This window comes from Malus sylvestris, chromosome 7 (genome assembly GCF_916048215.2).
Source record: "Malus sylvestris chromosome 7, drMalSylv7.2, whole genome shotgun sequence".
Classification (NCBI taxonomy): domain Eukaryota; kingdom Viridiplantae; phylum Streptophyta; class Magnoliopsida; order Rosales; family Rosaceae; genus Malus; species Malus sylvestris.
Genome location: NC_062266.1, coordinates 31,121,297 through 31,145,442, shown reverse-complemented (window position 1 = coordinate 31,145,442; position 24,146 = coordinate 31,121,297). Strand labels below are relative to the sequence as shown.

General features: G+C 39.4%; 2 protein-coding genes across 3 annotated transcripts; one reads left to right on the top strand and one right to left on the bottom strand.

Moving 5' to 3' along the window:
- The first annotated feature begins 17,430 nt into the window (after positions 1-17,430).
- On the top strand, positions 17,431-19,688 carry LOC126630658 (probable isoaspartyl peptidase/L-asparaginase 3). 2 transcript variants are annotated; one of them, XM_050300821.1, is made up of 4 exons: positions 17,431-17,734; positions 18,976-19,067; positions 19,176-19,249; positions 19,442-19,688. In XM_050300821.1, exons 1-3 carry the CDS (start codon positions 17,551-17,553, stop codon positions 19,218-19,220), a joined length of 321 nt encoding a protein of 106 aa, XP_050156778.1. In that variant the 5' UTR covers positions 17,431-17,550; the 3' UTR covers positions 19,221-19,249; positions 19,442-19,688. The 2 variants fall into 2 exon arrangements, with proteins under 2 accessions (XP_050156778.1, XP_050156777.1); XM_050300820.1 differs by having other exon boundaries at positions 17,438-17,734; positions 19,176-19,245; positions 19,436-19,688.
- Positions 19,689-20,104: 416 nt separating this feature from the next.
- Positions 20,105-21,114, bottom strand: LOC126630657 (copper transporter 2-like). The gene has a single exon (XM_050300819.1). The coding sequence runs from the start codon at positions 20,996-20,998 to the stop codon at positions 20,570-20,572; it is 429 nt and encodes a 142-aa protein (XP_050156776.1). The 5' UTR covers positions 20,999-21,114; the 3' UTR covers positions 20,105-20,569.
- Between the last annotated feature and the right edge of the window lie 3,032 nt (positions 21,115-24,146).

Below are 24,146 nucleotides of genomic sequence, written 5' to 3'. Positions count from 1 at the left end.
TGGTGGACAATCTCAGGGACCACTTTGATTGATTTGAAATGTTAGGGACTAAAGTGATGAGTTACACAAATCTCAGGAACCATTTTGGCTATTTAGTCTTATTTATATATTCATACTTTTTTTTTTGTATTTTCCATTTTCTAGTTTTGTACCCCGAATATTTTTAAGAAAATAAATCCAACAATTTCATTTCCCAACTTTGATTAGTGATTTTCTTATATGAGTGATATTAGGAAGGGGGAATCTAACGTAAAATTGAATGCTTTTAGACCATCTCCAATGGTGGCTTATAACCTAAATTTTCCCTTCCTCCCCCCCCCCCCCAAAAATCCACTCCAACCCAAAACCTAAACCAAACCAAAAACCTAAAACTTAAAATAAAGGCAAATACCGGTCACAAATTTAGCCCACAAATTGAAGTGGGCCCCACGAATGACTGAAAACTGTGCTGTGAAGCCCAAGCGCCCAGCCACACTTCCTCCACGCGCAGACGCGCAAGTCATTCAGCCGAGGTGGACCCCACCCACGTGGGTGTGTCCCCCGGCGTGTCAGAATATGTTTGTAGCCAACGGCTACTTTTCTCCATCGCACGACTGTGGTAATTGGATCGTTGGTTAATCCAACAGTCCACATTCAAATGTTTTTTTTAGTTTTATATTTATTTATTTATTGAATCCAACGGCTTAGATCGAATATAATCAAATCTAACGGTAAAAAAAAAATCTAACGGTCCAAATTTAAATCTAACGGCTAAAATAATTTAAAAAAAATTATTTAACTTAAAATTCAACCAAAAACTCTATAAATACCTATGTATTTGTTCAAACATCCACACAAAACTCACTTTTCTCCTACAATTCTTCCAATTTTTCTTTCTACCATTTCTTCTCATTTCCAAAATTTTCAAGATGGCAAAAGAGCATGTTAGAGGTTGTAATTGGACCTTTGACGAAGATATTGCTTTATGTTTGGTATAGATTTATGTTATCGAAGATGGTGCCGTTGGCACCAATCAAAATAGAAAGGTTTTGTGGGGTAAAATCGTTGATAAGTTCCATAAAAACTCCAACGCCGATCAAAGGGAAGTTGGTGGTGTTTATGATCGGTGGAAGATTATCAACAAAGCGTGCACTTTGTGGAATGGAAGTTTGGAGAGAGCTATGGTTGACATGCCTAGTGAAAGGGGCGCCTAAAAAATTGTGAGTTTCTTTGTTGATATTTTATTTGTCATGTACATAATAATATTTTGCAACTAATTGTTTTTATGTATTTGTTGCATAGGGTGACAAAGCAATGGCAATTTACAAGACAAGAACTACACCAAAAAATCAAGCTTTTAAGTTGCATCATGCTTGGAACATCCTCAAAGATTGTCTTAGGTGGGGAACCGATGCGAACCAACAATATGGAAGATTATTTCATAGTGAAGCCCCACCCCCAAATGATGTCAATGATGGTGTGAATTTTGCCGACAATGAAGGTGTCAAACAAATGAACCCAACTCCTTCTTTTGCAAGGCCCCCGGATAGAGATAAGCAAAAGGAAGCAAAGAGAAAAAGAAAGTCCTAAGATCCGATACGTGCACAATTTGCTAGCGAAATTGCAAGAATGAATGAAAACCAATGTCGTCGGGAAGAAAAATCGGCCCAAATGCGTTTGGCCATGAAGGAAGAAGGGGATAGGGAGCAAGAAAGGTTTGAAAGTAATTTGATGATGGAGGACCTCGACAAATACACTCCAGGGAGGAAGAAATACTTACATGGTAAGCAAAATGACATTTTATGAAAGAATGCCACAAGGAGTATATTTCAAGATGATGATTCATCTCAAGACTATCACCCAAGTCCATCACGAAGTCAAGATGGTGGATATCATTATTAAGTTTATGTAGTTTATGAGTTTTCAATTGTATTAAGTTTATGTGGTTTATTAATTGTCTTTTTTTTTTTTAAAGTTTATGTGGTTTATTAAATGCTGTTTGTATTAAGTTTATATGGTTATCATGATTTTCATGTATTGATTTAGTGATTTTTTAAAATTTATCGGAATTTAAATATTTTTAGGTTAAAATGTTCATAAAATTAATTTAGGATAGTCTACATATTTTTTTTTAAGTTATTTAAAAAAAAAATTAGCCTTAATTCATTCTTTGATAATCTCGGGCTAAAATTTTAGGCCAGAAAGGTTGGAGTAGAAAAGCTGTTTCTGGGCTAAAACCTAAATTTTCTGGGCTAAATATTTTTAGGTTTTAGGTCACCAATAGAGATGATCTTAACGTCGTCCTCGCAAATTATTGCTAAAAAGCATCCTACTTCTATCAACTACTACGAGTGTGGCTAAAACGCCTGTGATATTGAATGTTCCGAATTTGAAATCACATGATTTATCTTTTTTTTTTTTTGAACAATCGATATTATCTATACTAAGGGGGAGGAGGTAGGTTTAGTCTCACAATGAGTTAGCAATAATGTAGTTCAAATTCGCTTTTGACGAAAATCAAACTTAAAACCATTCATTTTAATGCTCAAATTTAGCCGTTCATTTTTTGGGTATTCAATATGCTTTGTTGCATTGTAGAAAAATTGCAAATTGTTGAGTTGAGGCATGTGACCAAACCCAATCCCCTCCAATTTTATAATTGTCACATCATAACGTAGCATTATAATGTGTGTTAATTGTTACAATGATACTCTTACAAAAAAAAAGTAAGGTTGTGTTGACCAAAAAAACTACCAAGCATACGTGGCGCGTAGGCCGATTAAGGAGTAAGCTAATTACGTCATTCGGTTGAATGTGGGGCATGCCAACTCGTCGGCCAAGTTCAGCCGGTGAGTAAAATATGTTGATGTGGTGTTGGGCATGCTACTGACTTCTTGATCTCGTGATTGCGAGGAAGGAAATAAGTTAAATAACGACAACTCATATTCGCTTCCGAATCTTGTTCCAAACATAAAAACTTAGCTTTGTTGTGCTTGGGAGCATACAATACTATGGCATTTTAACATTTAGATCTTGAATTTTGTGTTTTTGTAACCAAATATCTAGAGGTTAAAAGAGTTATCTAATATTCCAAACAAATCGCATCAAACATAAAAAATGCTTCTAGTTTGTTGAAAATCACTTTTAACCCTTCCAAAAATAAAATTAAAAATTTGCAGCTCGTTGCCCAAGCAGCAGCCATAGCTACAGGTATATTTTGTACGTTTTGGGTAATGCACCAGTAAATAACAGTTTTGAATATGGAAAAGAAAATGAGTTCCGAGAAAATCCAATCTCGAAACCATCAACTAAAAAGGTAATCTTGGCTTCTAATCGTATTGTCCAAGATGGTTTTTCTCTGGGAAAGAAGGGTTTTATAAATACGCACCATTTGAGACCAGCAATGTTGAAAGTTTGGGAGCAATGTATGTCGTTCTTGAGTTTAGAGAAGTCATTGATCCTTCATGTAAACGATCCATACTTGAAAGTATCATCTGCTACCTTTTCCTTACGCCGCACTCTACTAATCACCAACAATTAACAGTTAACAAAATCCCATAAAATAATATACTTTGTGAAAATGAAAGAAAAACATTTTCGAAAACTACAAAATCTGATCAGAAATTGAGAGAGTTTACCTTGCAATGGCTGCTTTTCGATTGGGGAGTGAAAGAGAGCTTTTGGATGAAGACATGGGGAAATGCCAGCTCCAAAAATCCAGTATTTGGCCCAGGATGATCCTCTCTTTATGAGGATCCTGAGGATTCTCAAATCATGTTCGTTTATCGTATATTGTGCGGCTAGTTTTCATCAGTTACATAGTCGGTGGGTTCAGACATAATTTGGTATGATAAGTCATGGAATGAGAAAGTGGATGAAGTTTGGTTAAATGGTGAAGAGGTAATGAAAGAAGAGAAGACTTGAAAGATGGGAATGAAGGGTATTTGCATCCAATTACATAGGGAAATTCTTTATAATACACATTGTGATCTTTTATTTGGTAAACAACCTTCGAGTTCATGATGTAAACTATAAGGTCGAAGAAGCTCAAAGAATGAGGTGAATGAAGAAATATAGTTAGCATAGAAGAGAGAGGCGTGAGGTAGCAGTAAGAGTGAAAGGGAGGTGTGAGAGGTGTGAAGGAGAGGGCTTAGTTATATAGGGAGAGTGAGTGAAAGAGAGGTGAGAGATAAGTGAGTGAGAGAGAGAGAGGTGTGAGATATCATATGAAATCGTAGGATATTACACAGCGAGTTAGATCATGGATGAAGTGCAATACTCAACCTGCCACGCCTCTTGATCTCATGAAGTGAATCTCTGATCCTCTCAATCAAAAGAAACAAAGAAGTTGAAAATTTTGAGAAAAATGAACAGATTGGGCTGCGTACTTAGTAGCAAGTGCATGCCTAATTGCATCTAATGCGAGCTGGCGGATGCACATGAAGTAACCTACGAATTCAGTGCAACCAGTAGGCATAGCTTTCTAGTTATCTTAAATTTCTGGCGCACTGTGAATGGCCTAAATGTTAATTATCTATTTAAATATTAAAAATCAATACATTGATCAATCGTTCCTTTTAATTTGCGATCGTCGAATCAAATAAATTAAAGAATATCAAATGACATAAATAAAAAATAAGTGTATCAATAGCACATCCTAAATATAATAATTGGTAGTGGGTGGTTAGTGGTTAGTGGTTTGTGGATAGTCTTTTTCTTCGAGGAGTTGGGGTTTTTACTCGCTACCTTCCAAAAACCCTTTCCTTTCTTCTTCTTACATCATTTTTTTTCCAAGTCTATAGCATGCTTGGTGTTATTTTCTTATTAATTTTTGGGTACTTTAAAAGTAGAAAAGAGAAAGATGATGATGGGAAAAAAATTGAATTGAATGAGTTTGTATGATGTACAACTTTTATGTGGCATATAAAGTGAATGACTTGTTTATGAATTGGAAGATCAATAACGTGATTTTGCTGCATGCATGACCCAACATCATCGCACGCAAATTTGCACACTAATTACGTGCAAGTTGCAAGCAACATTAAAATTTGCAAGCAAATCGAAGATTGCACGCAAACCATCATCATCATCATCATCCGAGCTACATCATATACAAAAGTTCTCAAAGTCGAGTTGGTGGGGAATATTAGTTCAGATTTCCTTGTTGGTCAGTTCCAAACATTAGTCAAACTTGTACCTCAAAGGGATTTCTACGAGTGTCGTCTTGCACCTCATCGTTATTTACTCTCACTCCTAACAAGGCATTGCGTTTGATCTCAAGTGCCTTGACAGATGACTGGCAATCGAAAAATTCCACACATATTGAAGTTTTGCAATTTGCATGCATATCTTCATCATCATCATTCCATGCAAATTTAACGCAATGCATCATCATCATCATTCTAGTGCTTTTGAATAATTATCCTCTTCATAAGAGTCATCTACTAAGTCATCCATTTTGTTTTTCATATCATCATCATCATCATCATCATTCCAACGCTTTTGAATAATTATCCCTTCATAAAAATCATCTACTAAGTCTTCTATTTTGTTTTTTATATCCTTAATTGCTTTACCAACCCATTTTGGGCGTTTTCAACGACTCCTCAGTGTCAAAATCCTAAACATGAGTAGCATCCCCTATTTCCATAACCTCGAGTTTGTCGGAAACCAAATGTAGTTGTACCTCCACTTGATGAAACTCTTAGTACAACGATTACTTTGCAACTTTTGCAAAGTTGCAAATTCGCATAAGTTTTGCAAATTTGCTAGCAATTCATCATCATCATCATCAATCCAGTGGCTTTAAATAATTATTCCATTCATAGAAGTCATCTACTAAGTCGTCCATTTTGTTTTTTATATCCTTAATTATTGTACCAACCCATTTTGGTAGTTTTGCAGCATTGCTTGCAATTTGCACGCAATTCATCATCATCATCATTCATGTGCATTTGAATAATTATCCCTTGCATAAATCATCTAATAAATCGTGTATTTTGTTTTTCATATCCTTAATTGCTTTACCAACCCATTTCAACTTTGCAAATTTGCATAAAATTGAAAAAGTTGCATAGTAGCACCACCATTTTGCAAACTTTTGCAAAGTTGCATTTCTCTTCAATCAAATCTTTCACGTGGTGCAGACTACAGAGGGGAGAAAAAGAAGATAAAGTGAGGAAACTGGAAGGGTGTAGTGGCACGGGAAGACAATCCCACGTGGGTGAGTCTCTTAGGTACCGTTTGGTTTGCAGACAGGATGGAACGGAACGGAGAAAAGAGTCTCCACCCACGTGAAAGATTAATTTTGCAGAGGGTATTCTTGAATCTAATCACCTTTGAATGAGCCTATACACTATGGCCTAGTGGTCTAGCTAAGGTCATTTGTTCATAAAAACAGACCTATAGATGTAGATACATTTTTAATTTAACAACATAAATTTTAACGCACTCATGTAAAGATTCAACACTCTTCATAGTCGTACACACAATTTCCATTTTGATCACTAGTTAAAACCCTAATTAGTCGCATTCTTGTACACGCATGCAAAACGGTTAAAGTAACAAATCTCATAGTCATAGGATATGCATGCAAAACAATAACTTCTGTGAAGTAGCTCAACTGCTATGAGAGATATTGGTTGAATCTAATTAATTCAAAGATATCAATGAATGTCTTCAGCGTAGTCAATTATTTGAGTTCAGCAATGTTGAAAGTTTGGGAGCAATGTATGTCATCCTTGAGCTTAGAGAAGTCCTCAATCCTCCATGTAAACGATCCATACTCGAAAGTATCATTTGCTTCCTTTTCCTTATGCCGCACTCTACTAATCACCAACAATTAACAGTGGAAGTCTGCTTGGTTCCCAACCCACTTCACTAGCCAAACAGAAAATATGTATGGATAGCTGTTAAATTTCTCATGTGTCATGACTATCTCTTTAATTGGGCTTAAATTGTAGAACGCTGCTTGGCTGCTAAAACGTTCAGCAGCCAAGTATTTTCCTAAATTGTATATACATTTTTCGTTTAAAAATTGAGTTGAGTTGATGGGTCTCTGTGTAGAAATGACTACACATGAAGCAAGCCCTCTCATAATAGCTACTAGTAATACTAGTCTAGGGTTGATCTATGCCACACGTTCAGGTGTCGATGACGATGATGCCTGAGCTCGTATTGGAAGGCCCTCTATTTGATAATACATATCTGTGACCCGTTGACTTTGTTTCGCGATCCGCCGACTTTGTTTCATGAGCCATTCAATTTCTGATTCCGACTCAATCTTTGAACTGAAGGTTCTGACATGATTGTTAAAATGGTGGAGAGGTAATGAAAGAAGAGATGACTTGAAAGATGGGAAGAATGAAGGTTATTTGCATCTAATTATATGGAGTATGATTTTCTCCTCTCTTTTTCTCTCTCATCTTCCATCCCCTCATATTTGAACTGTCACGGTTAAATCACATCAACATCTTATATTAATTTTTTATAAAAAAATAAAATAAAATAAAGGAAGGGATGGAAGGGGATGAAAAGAGAAGGGTAGAGAATCCTAGTCCCAATTATATAGGGTGATTCTTTCTATTCAGTTTTGCTTTGAGTTGTTCCGTGAGAGACCCACCCACGTGGGACTGTCTTCCCTTATTCACTTTTGCTTTGAGTTGTTCCTTGACCCACCTACGTGGGATTCTGTCTTCCCGTGCCATTGCATCCTTCAAGTTTCCTCACTTTATCTTCTTTCTCTTTCCTCTGTAGTATGCACCACGTGAAAGATTTGATAGAAGAGAAATGCAATGCTAGCTAGCTATGACTCTCCAACCGGAAGCAACAAGAGAATTCCAACAAGAAGATAAGCTTCAAAGAATCTAATACACATTTTGATCTTTAATATGCCCTGCAGAGATTAATTTTGCAGGGGGTGTTCTTGAATCTAATTACCAAAACCACACTAGCTAATCACCCTTGAATAAGCCTATACACGGCCTAGCGGCCTAGCTAACGTTCTTTGTTCACAAAAACAGACCTATAGATGTAGATACATTTTTAATTTAACAACATAAATTTTCACCCACTCATGTAAAGATTCAATGCTCTTCATAGTCATACACAATTTCCATTTTGGTCACTAGTTAAAACCCTAATTAGTCGTATCCTTGTACACGCATGCAGAATACTTGAAGTTACAAATCTCATAGTCATGGCCCCATATATGCATGCAGAACAATAATTTCTGTGAAGCAGCTCAACTGCCAGGATAGATATTGGTTGAATCCAATTAATTCAAAGATATCAATGAAGGTCTTTTAGCGTAGTCAGTTACCTGCGAACCTGACTTGGTTTGCTTCCAGATGTAAGTTCTACTTTCTGGGCAAAAAGTGAACTGAAGAAGCCATTCTTTTTCCTCTAGTTATTAATCTGATTAATTGCAATGTGGAGAATTAATCAATATTATCCCACTTAATAGTAGAAAAATAACAGAGGCATGTTTATTAAATGACTTTAGGACGATAAGCTAAAGGTTTTAAGGAGATAACGAAATTGAAAAATCTATCATTTATGATAAGTTAAGAACGTCCATCAAACTAACTTCCTATTATTTTTTGAAAAAAGGTAAAAGATAAGTTGATTTTTTAGCATGATAGCATGTCGTTTGATTGTAAACAAACAAAAAATTTCAGTTTCTCTTGGGTTTATCGAGAAGGATGAGGAAAGGCTGAGCTACAGAGAGAAAATTAAAATTAAATTGCAACTTTTATTTTCCTCAATTGAAATAATTGTGGGATCCAAAATTGCATTTAATAAGACAAGCCGACTTACACGTGGGTTCTCTTGATTGAATTATTCTATTTTTTTTCTTTTACCGCATTATTTAAATTGTTATTTAGTACTATGATTTAGTAGTATTTCTCTTTACTTCACTTGTAAATGAAACACATTATTTAAATTGTCATTTAGTATTATGATTTAGTGGTATTTTTCTTCACTCATAAATTTACTTGTAAATGAAAGATTTTGAATCTAAATGAATGCATTAAGCCCAAGAGAACAACATCAACAGAAATAAAAAGTATAATCATGCATGTTGTATCAACATGCCCACGCCGTTATGTAAGAGTTTAACATCTTCCCACCACTATGGTAAAGAACCATATACTTTAACTTTAGATGATCACTCCCTTCAAATCTCTTTGTTTGACAGTACCAAGTATCTCTAAACCTCTTGAACTCACCCTGACTAGGGTGTGATCCAAACATTCGCTGGGAATAAACCATAAAAAAACACAATGGCTTTCTTCCGTTGTGATTTTGAAGTCCAATGGGCTGCTGTGTCCTCTGCATTGCTGCACTATTTGAAACCCAGTGGGTTTGTGAGGTTTCTTACTTGGGCTTGGGTCCAATGTCGCTGACCCAAGTCCAACTTTCCTTTCCGGGAGCGAAGGGGATTTGGGTCAATCCCCTGTTTCTTCCCTTGGAGGAGATTACCAGATTACCCATGTTGCTGACCCGAGTCACACTTTCGCTACTGTGAAAGAAGGGCATTTCGGTTAGGCCGGGGTAAACTTGGACGGACCAAGTGTATTGGAGGAGGGTCCATATGCTCCTTCAAATTACCAATAGTAGGCCATAAAAGCCCACAAATTTCTAAGTTTAATTGCCATCTGGGTGGAGTAGATGTGCCAACTTTAGCTCGACCCTGGTGGTCAACGACCAGCTTGACACCACCAAGTCGATCGAGAAGCCTCGTAATGGTACTTTCCTTTACTCTTATTTCTAAATGTTTTTGTTTGTATAATTTCACAATAACATTGACTTGGCTACGGTTTATGCATGTATTTAGTACATTTACTATTTAAACGTTCATATATGCAACCAACAAGATAGACTATCAAATTTGACCATTTATGATCGTTAGATAGTGAATACTACATGTACCGTAGCTAGTCCCCTTTTTTCTATATTGTATTATCATTTGTATATGTGATGTTTTTGTATTCAAATTGACCCTCCAAATTTAGTACATCCCCTCAAACCCTTGAATTCAATGGGCCTTTACACTTTGTATGCAAGGATGTTTTTGTATTCGTTAGATATAGACTTGAGTTGCGGACCTTGGATTATTCTACTGATAGCACAAGGTGCAAATATATAGAAATCACTGACTTGGAGTACAAGCGAAGATAACGTAGTGTATGAAACTACTCCTTCTCTAACCGTATTAACTTTCAAAAGTATCCAAATTTCTCCATCTGTTTGTGTAGGGTGTTCTAGTGTGATTTGTTTGTGTAAAATGTGCATGGGCCATGATTTTCCTTTTCTTCCTTTTTGAGAAAAAAAATGCTTTAAACTCTGGTAAGAAAATAATAGTCTGAAATTGCTTTGTACTTGTGAGCAACTATCAATGAACATGATCTATTCAAAATGAAATGGTTGTACTTAGCATGCAAGTTCCGTATCTTGTTATGATAGATTCTTGTTTGTCACGAATGGAGATTGTTAAGCATATATGATCATTTTCTCATCCTTTCATTTTGTGGCGAGACATTGATGTAAAAGTTCACTGTAGGAGTTTTGTGATGACACAGTTCTTCATATCGTGAGGGAATGTATTGTCATCCAGTTTGTAGGAATGGGAGGCCTAAATCAATGTAGCATGAAGTAATATTCTCCTTAATTAGTTGATATCTTGGTTACAAACTTATACAAAAATGATCCCCCTACAAATTTTAGAGAGGAGCGTATTAGAGTATAAATATCTCGAGCTTGTAAGAGTTCGAGATAATCAAGCATCTCGGGTGGGAAATCATCGAAGAAAATTCAGGAGTCGAAAGGTCTTTAAGCCATCACACGCTCACCAACTTGATCCGCCACAGGAACCATATGTCTTGACAGGCCTGGAAAAATTGGTATGATCTCGCTTTCCTTTTCCACTCAAGTGTACGACATCCGCCGTACTCAGGCCCCTCTCCTAGCTAGTTACCTTGAGCATTCTACCCCAGTCCAAGGGGTGGGAGATCTCCTGCCCGAGCACGTCCAGTAAGTTCGGAATGATAGGGGTCCTGGTCAATTTCCTAAACAAGAATGCATGCAAAAATTAACAAATTTCACATATTTTCGTAACTGTATCACACAAATGATACATATAAAGAGAAGGGACGAATATTAGTATTATTACTTTTACTCTTTTATCTTATGAAGAAATATTTTGCCACCCTAAGACTTTTCAATCAAGACTTTTAAAGATTGCCACCAAAATCTGATTTAGTTTACTTTCTCGTTATGTAGCATTCACACTAAATTTCACCATAAGAGCCATTCCTAGTGTCACGGGATGACTCTTTAAGCCTTCCGCCCGTGCGGCACTTAGACTTGAATACCTCGATGAACAAGCTAAGTAAGCCTTCGAAGCCTCGCTTCCCCGGATCGAATCACAAAGAAAGCTAAGATAGCTTGGAGAATGCTAAAATCACTTAGAAGATGGGAGAAAGGAAGCTTTGTATTGAAACTTAAGAGAACTTTACAATTGCTTACAATTCTTGGATGCCTTGGCCAAATGGCCTTGCCTCCTATTTATAGGCCTAAGTTACCTCTTCAATTGAGGGTTCTAGAATTCCCTACTTACATCCAAAAATATCTAGCATAGTTCTAGATACAACTTGCCTAATCTAGATTGTTCTAGGTGAGGCTTAAATTTGTACACTTGTGTGGAATGTTCCGGAATGCCCTAGATTATCTTGAACGCTCCGCCATGTTCTTGATTTTTCCGGGATGTTCCAGAAGCTTCCATGAAGACAAGGCTTTATGGGCTTAGATATATGATGTCTTGGGTGATTTCTTTGTTTTTAACATATGGCCCGTGACATCCTCTCCCACTTAAGCCGTAGACGTCCTCGTCGACTCTTGCCTCTCGAATGTCTTAATCAAGTCCTTATATTGCCATAAGAACGTCTCCTTCTCCCATGTTGCTTCGGAGTATGGTAGCCCCTTCCATTTGACAAAGTACTCCACATGCTTTGGTTGTCTTGGTCGCACCACGACATGTTTGGCTTCAATGCTCTCCGCTTCTTTGTCAAATGCCTCCGTCATCAAAGGGGGTGCTCGATGAGACTCACCTCGGTTTGGTTCCTCATCGTCTGCATGATAAGGCTTCAAGTTGCTTACATGGAACACCGGGTGAAACTTGAGGCGGGGTGGGAGTTCCACAACATAAGCGGCTTTGCCAACCTTCTTGATGATAGGGAATGGTCCCTCATATTTCCGCAACAAGCTCTTGTGCAAGCCACGAGTACTCTTGTGCTGAGACGCATTGAGCTTCACAAAGACTTGGTCGCCAGTCTGGAACTCCACATTCCTTCGCTTACGATCCGCCCATTTCTTCATCTTCTTTGAAGCCTTCTCCAAATGAGCTCGAGCAAGTTCGTGGGCTAATTGCCACTCCTTAGCGGTTTTGAAAGCGGCTGGACTATTCCCCGTGTAGCCAGTCACGACCGTGTTTGGGGTCAAGGGTTGTTGCCCTATAGCCAACTCGAACAGACTTTTCCCCGTCGACTCCGAACGTTGCAAGTTATAAGAGAATTGGGCAACATCAAGTAACTTAGCCCAGTCTCGTTGATTGGCACTAACATAGTGCCGCAAATAAGTCTCCAACAATGCATTAACCCGCTCCGTTTGTCCATCAGTTTGGGGATGAAAAGCTGTGGAGAAGTCTAACTTTGAGTCAAGTAGCTTGAAGAGCTCCTTCCAAAATCTACCCGTGAAGCGAGCATCTCGATCACTGACTATGCTCCTCGGAACACCCAAATACTTCACCACGTGCTTTAGAAACAAACGTGCAGCTACTTCGGCTGTGCACTCCACAGGTGCAAGTATGAAAGTGGCATACTTGGTGAATCTATCGACCACGACGAAGATAGACCCACATCCATCAGACTTGGGCAAATGTGTGATGAAATCCATGGTTAAACACTCTCATGGTCTTGAGGGGGTGGGAAGTGGTTCCAACAGTCCTCCCGGTTGCCTTTGTTCCCCTTTGTCTTGTTGGCACACAAGACAAGTCTTCACGTATAAATCTACATCATCCCGCATTTGTGGCCAATAATAAGCATACCTCACCAAAGCCAACGTGCGGTGAGTGCCAGGATGTCCTGCCCACATTGAGTCATGGCATTCCTTAAGGATTTCTTTCCTTAAGCTTCCCCACTTTGGGACGTAGATCAGCTTGCCCTCGGTGTATAGCAAGCCGTCCTCAAGCCAAAACCTTCTTATCTTCCCATCCTTGACAAACTCAACAATGTTCTTGGCTTGGACGTCATGTGATAAACCTTCTCGGACACGGCCCAAGAGATGGCTTTGCGGCTTGAGTACTGTAGCCATTAACTCTACTCGTCTACTTAGAGCATCGGCCACCACGTTCTCCTTTCCTTGCTTGTACTCTAGCTTGTAATCAAACTCCGCTAAGAACTCTTGCCACCTTGCTTGCTTAGGTGTGAGCTTTTGTTGGGTTTGAAAGTAGCTAGTGGCAACATTGTCCGTCTTGATGATGAATGGGGTACCAAACAAGTAATGCCTCCAAACTCTAAGGCAATGGACGATGGCGGTCATCTCCTTTTCATGGGTCGTGTACCTCTTCTCGGCATTGTTTAGCTTGCGACTTTCATAGGCTATCGGATGTCCCTCTTGCATCAACACTCCTCCTATGGCAAAGTCGGAAGCATCAGTGTGCAACTCGAATGGCTTGCTAAGGTCGGGCAACCTTAGTACAGGCTCCTCCATTAGGGCATTCTTCAACCTCTCAAATGCCTTTTGACACCGGTCCGTCCATTCTCATGCCTTGTTCTTCTTAAGAAGGTCTGTTAAGGGTGCCGCTATGGCTGAATACCCTTTAATGAATCTCCGATAGTAGTTGGCTAGCCCCAGAAAAGATCGTAGTGTTGGTACCTTGGTCGGCGGTTCCCACTCTTGAATGGCCTTGATCTTGCCATTTTCCATCATAAGTTTCCCCTCATTTATCTTGTGGCCAAGAAATTCTACTTCTGTTGTGGCAAAGGAGCATTTCTCCTTCTTGACATAGAGTTCATGCTCCCGAAGGGTCTTGAACACTATACGCAAGTGCTTGACGTGCTCCTCCAATGTCTTGCTATAGACAACGATATCATCAATGTAAACCACGACAAACTTGTCAAGATAAGGATGGAATACCTCGTTTATCAATGTGCAGAATGTTGCGGGGGCATTGGTCAGACCAAATGGCATGACTTTATACTCGAACGATCCATATCTGGTCACCATCGCCGTCTTCGATTCGTCTCCATGGGCTATCCTCACTTGGTAGTATCCCGATCGAAGATCTAACTTTGTGAAGTACCTTGCTTCACCAAGTTGATCGAATAAGTCGGCGATCAACGGAAGTGGGTACTTGTTTTTTATAGTAATCTTGTTCAATGCCCTATAGTCGATACACAACCTTAGGCTACCTTGTTTCTTGCATTGGAACAAGACGGGTGCACCATATGGGGACTTGGAGGGTTGGATGTAGCCAGAATCAAGTTGCTCGTTGAGTTGCTTCCTCAATTTCTCCAACTCGGGTGGCGACATCCTATAAGGTGATTTGGAGGGAGGCTTAGCACCAGGCTCTAACTCAATCGCATGGTCGACCTCTCTCCTTGGTGGCAACTTCTTTGGCAGTTCCTTAGGCATCACGTTCGCAAACTCCACAATGACGGCTTCCACTTGTTTCGGCAAAGGCCCGTGCTTCTCCTCCCCTTCATTCAACATTAGGGTTGCAAGAAATGTGGCCTCGCCTTTCTTCCAAGACTTGCCAAATTGAATTGCCGACAAGTGCTGGGTACACTTCTTGGCTTGCCTTTCCAATGGCACCAGGCAAGGTTGTCTTCCGTCGGCTAGGATACAGAAGATATTGTAGAAGGGAATGAGAAAGGCTTGTACCTTGTCCATGAACTCTAACCCAATGACTACACCATAGTCGTCCATCTTGACTACGGTGAAGTCGATCTTTCCCTTCCATGTGCCAATCTCTACTTGTACATTGCGCGCAACTTCAACAATGGGGGTGGCAGCGGAATTTACCGTCTTCACGCTACCAGGCTCCTTTGTGACTTGGAGGCCAAGCCTCGTGGCTTCCTCCGACGTCATGAAGTTGTGGGTTGCTCCCGTGTCCACCAACACACGCGTCGTCTTGTCACCAATCTTGACATCGACGAACAATGATCCTCCCCTAACTTGAGCCTTAGGTTGTGGGAGGGTTGTCTGGATGGCATTCAGTAGACGGATGCATCCCATCCTTGCATCGTTACTCTCCTCGGCCTTGTCCACCTTGAAAGCCATGGCCTTAAGGGCCTTCTTTTGTGGGCAATCTCGCATCATGTGAGGGCTGTCGCATAGGTAACAAGTGGGTTGCCAAGACTTACCCTTGCTTTTGTCATGCTTATCGGCTTTCTTCTCATTCGGTTTGCTTGTCTCGGCCTTGTCCTTCAACTTATGTTCTCCCCCACTTCTCTCATGGTTACCCCTCTTCCCCGTGGACTTGGAATCACCTTGGTGGCTTGATTTAAACTCAATCAAGGATTCGACGGCGGCAATGGCATCAGACAATGTTTGCACGTGTCTCATTTGTAGTTCGAGTTTTGCCCAATTTTGCAGTCCACTCATGAAGTACATGAGCTTGTCTTCCTCTAACATGTTGGGCACCTCGAATAACAAACTCACGAAGGCGTTGACATAGTCTTTGACGCTCCCCGTTTGCTTGAGCCACCTTAGTTTCTCCTTGGCTTCGTACTTGGCATTTTGGGGATAGAAGTGCAACATAAGATCTTTCTTAAATTCATCCCAAGTGGTGAGGGAGAACGTACCTTGCTCAATCTCCATGCTCCGACGACGCCACCACATAAGGGCATTGTCAGCTAAGAACATGGTTGCCGTTGAGATTTTGGACTCGTCATCTTCAAGCTTCAGGTACTTGAAGTATCGCTCCACGTTCCACACGAATGTGTCGAGCTCCTTTGCTTCCCTCTTCCCATTATAGGATTTGGGTTTAAAAGAGTCGATTACCTTGGAGTCCAATGCCTTGATTTCCCTCGGCCCTTGCACGAATTGCTTCACGACTGCTTCTTTACAAAACGCCACATCTCCCTTAAGTTCCCTTGTGTCCTTTATCTCTTCTTGAAGCGCCACAAACCTTGCCTCTATGTTGTCAAGGTGAACCTGGACTTCCCTCCGTATCTTGTCTGTCATGGTGTTGAGAGTGCCAAGGAGCTCATCTCGTAGCCCTTCCACCAAGCCACGCAGTTCATCCTTACCATTGTCCACCATGGTTTGGATTTCCTCCTTGTCGACAACATCCTCATCAAGTCGAGTATCGAACTCGAGTATGGTTCGTTCCACCTTCTCGAGTCGCTCTTCCATGGTCTCCATTGATGCTTGCAAGTCCTTTAACTTTGGCTTGGTCTTGGCAACGTCTTGGACCTCGGCAGTACGCTTCCTTAGCTCGGAGACTTCGGACACCATCTCTCCACTTGCCATATCCTACTTTCCTTCAAGTGATTCATGAACTAGGCTCTTATACCAGCTATCACGGGATGACTCTTTAAGCCTTCCGCCCGTGCGGCACTTAGACTTGAATACCTCGATGAACAAGCTAAGTAGCATTCGAAGCCTCGCTTCCCCGGATCGAATCACAAAGAAAGCTAAGATAGCTTGGAGAATGCTAAAATTACTTAGAAGATGGGAGAAAGGAAGCTTTGTATTGAAACTTAAGAGAACTTTACAATTGCTTACAATTCTTGGATGCCTTGGCCAAATGGCCTTGCCTCTTATTTATAGGCCTAAGTTACCTCCTCAATGGAGGGTTCTAGAATTCCCTACTTACATCCAAAAATATCTAGCATAGTTCTAGATACAACTTGCCTAATCTAGATTGTTCTAGGTGAGGCTTAAATTTGTACACTTGTGTGGAATGTTCCGGAATGCCCTAGATTATCTTGAACGCTCCGCCATGTTCTTGATTTTTCCGGGATGTTCCAGAAGCTTCCATGAAGACAAGGCTTTATGGGCTTAGATATATGATGTCTTGGACGATTTCTTTGTTTTTAACATATGGCCCGTGACATTAGGAAACAAAAATTGTATATTTGCACATGAGTACGTGAACACTCTTAAAAGGACAACTATGCTTTGCTTTGACAAAGTTAGCCATTGGTTTAGCCACACTGACCAAATGTGCATTTGGACTAAAACACGTGCCCAGCAGCTCCAAAGATAACAGAGCAGCAATCATCGGCCCTTTCCATGGCTGCCAACCGTCTGAGCTAGCTACCAATCTTAATCCTTACATTTTTACTGCTTTCCTTGGTAATTTAGTAACACAAGATATTATAAATTTTAGTTACATTTTTACTTTTTAATCTACTCCAATTGGTTCCTGAAATTTGTATTTTTTTTTCATGTAATTCCAATTTCCCCTGCATTTTCTGAGGAATCAAACAGTTGGGTACTTTGGTTCTATGATTACATGCATGATTGGGTGGCATTATTTGATTAAAGATCGTATTTTTATTGATGGGTTATCAGGTCATAGGCCAAGAAGCTTCGGATTCAGGGCAGTACCCTGTGGTGGTGAGCACATGGCCCTTCGTAGAGGCTGTCAGATCAGCATGGAGGGCTGTGGATAATGGGTTATCCGCCGTGGATGCCGTCGTTGAGGGTTGCTCGGCTTGCGAGGAGCTCAGATGTGATGGTACAGGTAGTTTTTGGATTCTTGGATTTAGTTGATTTTATCTGCATGTAAGAAAAAATGTTATTAGGAATTGATGTTTGCGTTATCTGTATGAATTTTGGGTAGTTCAATTTTGTCTCTCTTTGATTTTCTGTTTCCTTTTCTTCACTTTTGCTTTTCTGTTTTCACTTTGCTTTCCTGTTTGCTTTTCTGTTTGCCTTTTGCTTATCTCCGTCTTCATCTCGCTCTCTTCGTGTTGGATCCTTCGGTTGTCTGGCGATTTTGTTTCCGGTTTGTGTTTTTCGACTGGTTGTGTGTTTTGTCCACGCTTATAAAATTGGGTTCGATCGTTTTAACCTCATCTTGCGATCGTTGGGGAAAGAATTTCAGGGTGTTGGTCTCTGTTATCATCGGCGATCCCGGAGTTGGGACTAACTTCCGGCGAATTTTTGTCAGTTTGAGGGCGTCGGGGTTTGGACTGTTGTCGTACAAGTTGAATTGAACTCAGGTATGTTGTAAGATTCATCCAGATCCTATTTGTTCAGGGTTGTTAATTTTTCCTCTAATTTTCTGAAATTGATTGATTAATTTGTTGCGTTAGTTTCTTTAATTTCGTTATCTCTTCTCCCTGCAACTCGGCTCCTCGAATTTCCTCTGTCTCCAGATTGAAATGAATTCAGTCTATTTGGACTAATACTCAAAGTTTCAAACTCATTGTTATAACCTACATTATATTGAAAAACTTGGAATCATTTTTTCATGGATTGGCACATGCACAGCACAAATCAATAATTTGAATTGGAAAGCAAACTCTAACTTGGAAACCATCATGTCCATGAACTGGACAAAGTTTTGTCCAACTCTTTGCTCTTTGTTCCAGTTCTTCTGCAAAGCGTGTGTCCGGTTTTTATACATAGAGTGGCAAATGCTTAACAACTATTTTTTCTTTTGTTTAAAATAAAGGACCAAAAACATAATGTTGTTTTTTATTTTATTTTTTCCTTTTCTGTATCTTCCATTGAAATTGCAATATCTACGATTAAATCATTGCTATATACAACTCTTAATGTTGTTTAAATCATTGCTATATACAAAGTTTTGAGTCATGTTGCCTTTTCAAGCTTTCAGTCATGCACTAATGATTCTGGAAAAGCAGTTATATCATTGTTTCTTTGAGATGTCAGATATTCAATATAACAATGTAAACCTTGCTAATTAATGTTGTTTAAGTACTGATTGTGGCCTCGCTCACCTTGCCATTACCCCAGCAGGCTTCCTCTCGCCGTCTCCACAACCCACTTCGCCCAGCTCGATTCACTGTCTCAACCACCACCTCAACATCGACCACGAGACCTTCCAGGTTCAATCTCTCTGTCTCTAGAAATTCAGTTTTTCCTTTCTTTTGATTTATTTTTAAATTTTAAACGTTTTTGTTGATGATTTGGTTTATTGAATTTGACAAAATCAGGTGTTAGATCAAACTGTACCTTCAACCCTCGAGAAGGTGATCTAGGTGAAGGTTGTAAAAATGAGCATTTGTAAGTCCTATCAATTTTCAATTTTTAGTTTTCTTGCTTTTATTTTAGTTTTTTTTATTACTAAGTTTAACTATCAGTGCCACTACTAATATCTTGGTTTGTTAATTAAAAAATGTGTCCATTCGAATTGCCAAATCTGGAACATTTATTGAAGGAATTCTGATTTCATCTTTATGGACTTTACAAATAGGAAGAGGAGGAGACAATAAGAAGTACAAGGGGATGCATTTGGCTCCCACTTTTGAGTTTACTACCATGAGCAGGTTCTCAAAAACAGGCAACTGGTCAGATTAAGAAAAAACATTTTTTTTTTTCTTAATTTGATATAAAGTTTGAATTTTAAATTCTAGTTGGATTTAGTTCTTCATTTAATTTGATGGGTTTGAATTAAATGGAAGAAGTTTGCTTTCATTAATGCATAAATTATTGATTGTTTTAGTTAAGGAACACCTGAACACATGGTACAATTTGACACATTTTTGAGATTTTCTACGTCTTCAACAATGTTTCAAACCCACAACAACGCAAAGGTACAATTTGCTAGTAAGATTTGAAGGCCAAGGTGAAGGGTCATAATTTTGTGGGTGTTAAAACTTCTAATTCAAAAAAAGAATAAGTTATGAGGTATTGATGTTTTAGTGGGGATTGAAATAAGTTTCGTTTATGAGTAATCTAGCTTCTACCTATTCGGACCTTTTTATTAATTTCAATAGTCAACATGCCTTAATTTAGTTAGCTTAGTCCAATATTATTTACCAAACGAGCCTCACTATAGTGATGTGTTTGACATGCTGATATGGTGTATCAAATGCATTACAATTGTAACACGTATATCGAGTGTAGTGGTACGAGAAGGGTATAATAATGAAGTAGGATTCTCCCATAACTTTCTTGAGGTGTAGTTCAAATATTACTTCATTCGAACAGAAATATGCAAATCATACAATTATTAGTTCATTTCAGCCACAAGCAAACTAGCTAAAACACAACACAACAAGCACATGAAAATCTTTGGTGAAAAAAAAAGCAACCACACATAAAACATAAAATATGGGGGCAACTTTTGCTCATCATCCTTAAGTGATAGTGATGTGCATCATTTTATTTATCATCGTTAGATGAATTTAAATTCTAAGATTTATTTCTATCCACACATAGATGTCAAAATTTAAACTCAACTGATAATAATAGATTAGATGGTGAGCAAAACTATTTCCCGTTAAATATAGTCACGCACTATATAACAAACCAACAAAAACAGAAGATAGAAACAAACCCAAGCGCCCACACAAACTTAAGCACCGATCAACAACAAAAAGACAAATCAAACTTTGGGCTCGGGCGAGTCGGGGTGTTGGCCATGATCACGAACCTTAACGATGAAGAAACCTAGCGCATGGCCGGCCACGGCGGCGATGAGGATTCCGATATTGAATGACATGACAGAGAGCATGACCAGATAAGCCAAACCGGTACGAAAGCTGTGGACGCCGGTCTGACCGAGGAGGGATAGGTAGGGTTTGGCTGCCGGTCTGTGTTTGGGCAAAACGGACAATACCTCGACGGCGACAGCGAGGAGGAAGATCAAGAAGAGAGCCAAGACGTACATGCTGAGGTTGTTGTTAGGCCACTTGGGGAAGAGGATGATGACATCTTTGCCCCATGTGAGGCTGCTGCTCATCATCATGGTACCATAAGTTGTGTTCGTCAGGTCGCCCTTGGGCGGAGGAGACATATTTGGCATGTCGTCCATTTCTCTCTCTAGAGAGAGAGAGAGAGAGAGAGAGAGAGAGAGAGGTTTGAGATTTTGAGGTTGGATTACTTCGGATGAATATGGTTTTGGTGGTAATGGAATGTGATTTTTTCTTCTTGATTTTAGTGTATATTATATAAATGGAGGACCTGAAAAGCAACGACGTTGGGGGCATGACGACCGAGGTTTAAGAGATGAGTGGCCTTCTTTTTATTTTACTATGGCTTTTGTTTGTTTCATATGGATTTTAATGTAATTTTACAATTTCCACAGTTCCACTGTATTAAACTTTTTAAGATATTTTGTAACTTGCATTGTCATACTAAATATAAAACTTTGAACAAGTTTATTTTAATGTGATACATGGTAGATGTGAGTTAAGGTAATTGATTATGTAATATGTTTGTTTTTACACACTTGAGTTCGAATCTCATTTCTCAATAAATGACCAAAAAATATATAATGTTTCGTTCAGATCCACAGTCTGAGAATAAATCATATATCTAGGCCAAGATCAATATGTTGGTCCATTAAATTTATATTGGAGAAGGAAATAAAAAGATTCAATGGTGCTTAGAAAGCGGAGATGGATGAGTGGGCACTGTTTGGGATAAAATCTGAACTTTGGGCCAGAGAGAAAGTCGGCCCAAACCCAAGGCCCAGAGGAAAACTTAGGAGGCAGGAAAGAGGCTTTCGGCTGGGCACAAGTTACAAAGGCCACCTGCTTACCTGCTCAAAGACCACAGGGGGTAGGCTATTCAGTCACTACACAGCCCAATAAAGTACTTTATTGGTGGCATTCATGTAAAAAAGCTAGTGAGTCATCACCAAACCGCATTCGGGCACCGCTATTGCTACAGGAACCCAAGCTAAAGTCGTCTATAAAAGGAGGAAGAGAAGACAGAATTAAGGACACTCAAACAAACAAACAAAAGCCAAAACTCTGCTCAAGCCAGATTTGCCTTCAACGAAGCTGTAGTCAACACAAGCCTTCATCCCATTCGGGGTAAACCTTCCCAAACCCCTGTAATAGCTCTGCTACCTTGTTCATGGTGGTATCGATTCATTTTGTATCCTCTTCTCCCCCGTCAACCCCTCTAAAAGCTTTCAGACCTCTGACAGAGCCACAAAGATAGATTTTGTAAGAAGTTCAGCCTTGGCCGATAAGGTTCAAACTTACCCGACTATCTTTGCTCTGTCTTTGTCTTTTCTTTCTTTTAAAAGCACAATAACATGTTATATATTCCCAGTTATATACAAGTTATTTCTAGCAAAGTCATAATGAAAATGAGTCTTCAGCACTTGAATCCGATCTGAATCGCGTCAGAGTTCAAATCAGATCTAAGTCTTAAGCCCGCGGGCATGTAATTTAAAGATCAGTTTAAAAGTCCTTGGCCTCAAGGCATAAAAAAGAACTCTATGTGGACTCAACCCATCCACGACAATCCTTGATAAGCGAGAAGTCCGAAGTTACTTGGGGCGCAAGTAATCAATCTATTTCTCCGTTTTGTTGCTATTATATCTTGATTCGTAGAAAAGGCTTAAGCATGGAGTGAATTCTGATAGAAAGCCTCAAGGCCTACACCTAAGGCCCCACGAAGGCATCTATTTAGCTTCATTTCATGTTGCGGTCTAGTTGGTCCAAGTATAAGGATTAACTCTGATGGGAAGCCTCAAGGCCTATACCTAAGGCCCTACAAAGGCACTCATTTGGGTTCGTCCTACCTCTTGGATTCAGATAATCAAAGGTATAATAGTGATAAGACTCTGGCAACCATAAAAGACCAAATATGATACATCCAAGCGCTGGTTTAGTTTGACAGGAAGCCTCAAGGCCTATACCTAAGGTCCCACAAAGGCACCTGTTATATCTAACTTGGTTTCTCGGGCGTATACATATTCAATCAAAGCTTAACACCCATTCAACATCTGCCATACTGAAGATGGCAGTGGCACGCCTGAGCACGACAAAGTTAATCTTGATTGTGAGCCTTAAGGCCTACACCTAAGGCCCCACAAAGGCACCCTTTCAAATTAACTCTGTCCTTCTCTTTCAGAACTGCCCGACGAGCCTTGCCCGAAGTGTGTCTTGCCCGACCAAGATCTGCCCGACAAAGGCTTGCCCGAACGAGCCCGAGAAGAAAGCAGAAGTACGACAGATACCCTCAACCGACGCCATTCTCCCAGGGGAGCTGTGTGCTCGTCCGCCAGGAGATTCCTGCGACGAACAGGCACATACAAAGGAAATGATAGAAATAAAGGTGATGGAACTAATAAGTAATAAGGATTTGACCTATCAAAGAATACAGCATTAGTGGAATCTAATAACTTAATCGTCTTTGGTATTTCAGGATAGGAGTCTAGGAGAGGTATACTAGTCCGTACACCATATCTAACTATAGTTGCCACCTAGTTATTGCTAAAAGGAGTATGATTCTCTCTCTTCGTTTTTTTCGTCTCCTTCTCTTCCCTCTTATTTGAACGGTTACTGTTAAGGCATATCAATATTTTATATTATTTTTTTGAGTAAATTGTAACTATGGTCTCTTAACTTTAATTCAATTGGAGCAAATGTCTCTCAACTAAAAATCCATTACCATTGGTCCCTCAACTTTAATGCAACTGGAGAAATAATCCCTTAACTTTAACCCAATTGTAGCAATGGTCCTTCCAACATAACTCGTTTTAACAAAATTTTTGACGTAATTTACGAAAATGACCACAATTACACACTTTGATGAGTTGAGGGATCCTAATTATATAAATGGTTATTCCAACATAACTTATTTTGACAAAATTGATGAAAATAACTATAGCTACACATTTTGATAAGTTGAGGGACCAATGGTAATTGATTTTTAGTTGATGGATCATTGCTCCAATTTAATTAAAGTTGAGGGACCATTGCTACAATTTACTCTATTTTTTTTATAAAAATAGAAAGACAAAATAGAGAATGTGAGAGGAAGAGATGGAAGGTGATGGAAAGAAGATGAGAGAGAATCCTACTCCTTGCTAAAAAACATCCTAATTCCTATCAACTACTATGAGCGTGGCTAAAACGCCAGTGATTATTTTTTTTCTTTTTTTTGAACAAACGATATTATCAATACTAAAGGGAATGGGATGAACTTAGTCTCACAATGGG

What these genes read in the sequence shown, in the direction of transcription:
- LOC126630658 (XM_050300821.1), top strand. Translation starts at nt 17,551, where the DNA reads ATGGGTTATCAGGTCATAGGCCAAGAAGCTTCGGATTCAGGGCAGTAC. An exon ending in GCTCAGATGTGATGGTACAG is followed by an intron (nt 17,735 to 18,975) that starts GTAGTTTTTGGA and finishes CCATTACCCCAG; the next exon opens with CAGGCTTCCTCTCGCCGTCT. An exon ending in TCGACCACGAGACCTTCCAG is followed by an intron (nt 19,068 to 19,175) that starts GTTCAATCTCTC and finishes TGACAAAATCAG; the next exon opens with GTGTTAGATCAAACTGTACC.
- LOC126630657 (XM_050300819.1), bottom strand. Translation starts at nt 20,998, where the DNA reads ATGGACGACATGCCAAATATGTCTCCTCCGCCCAAGGGCGACCTGACG.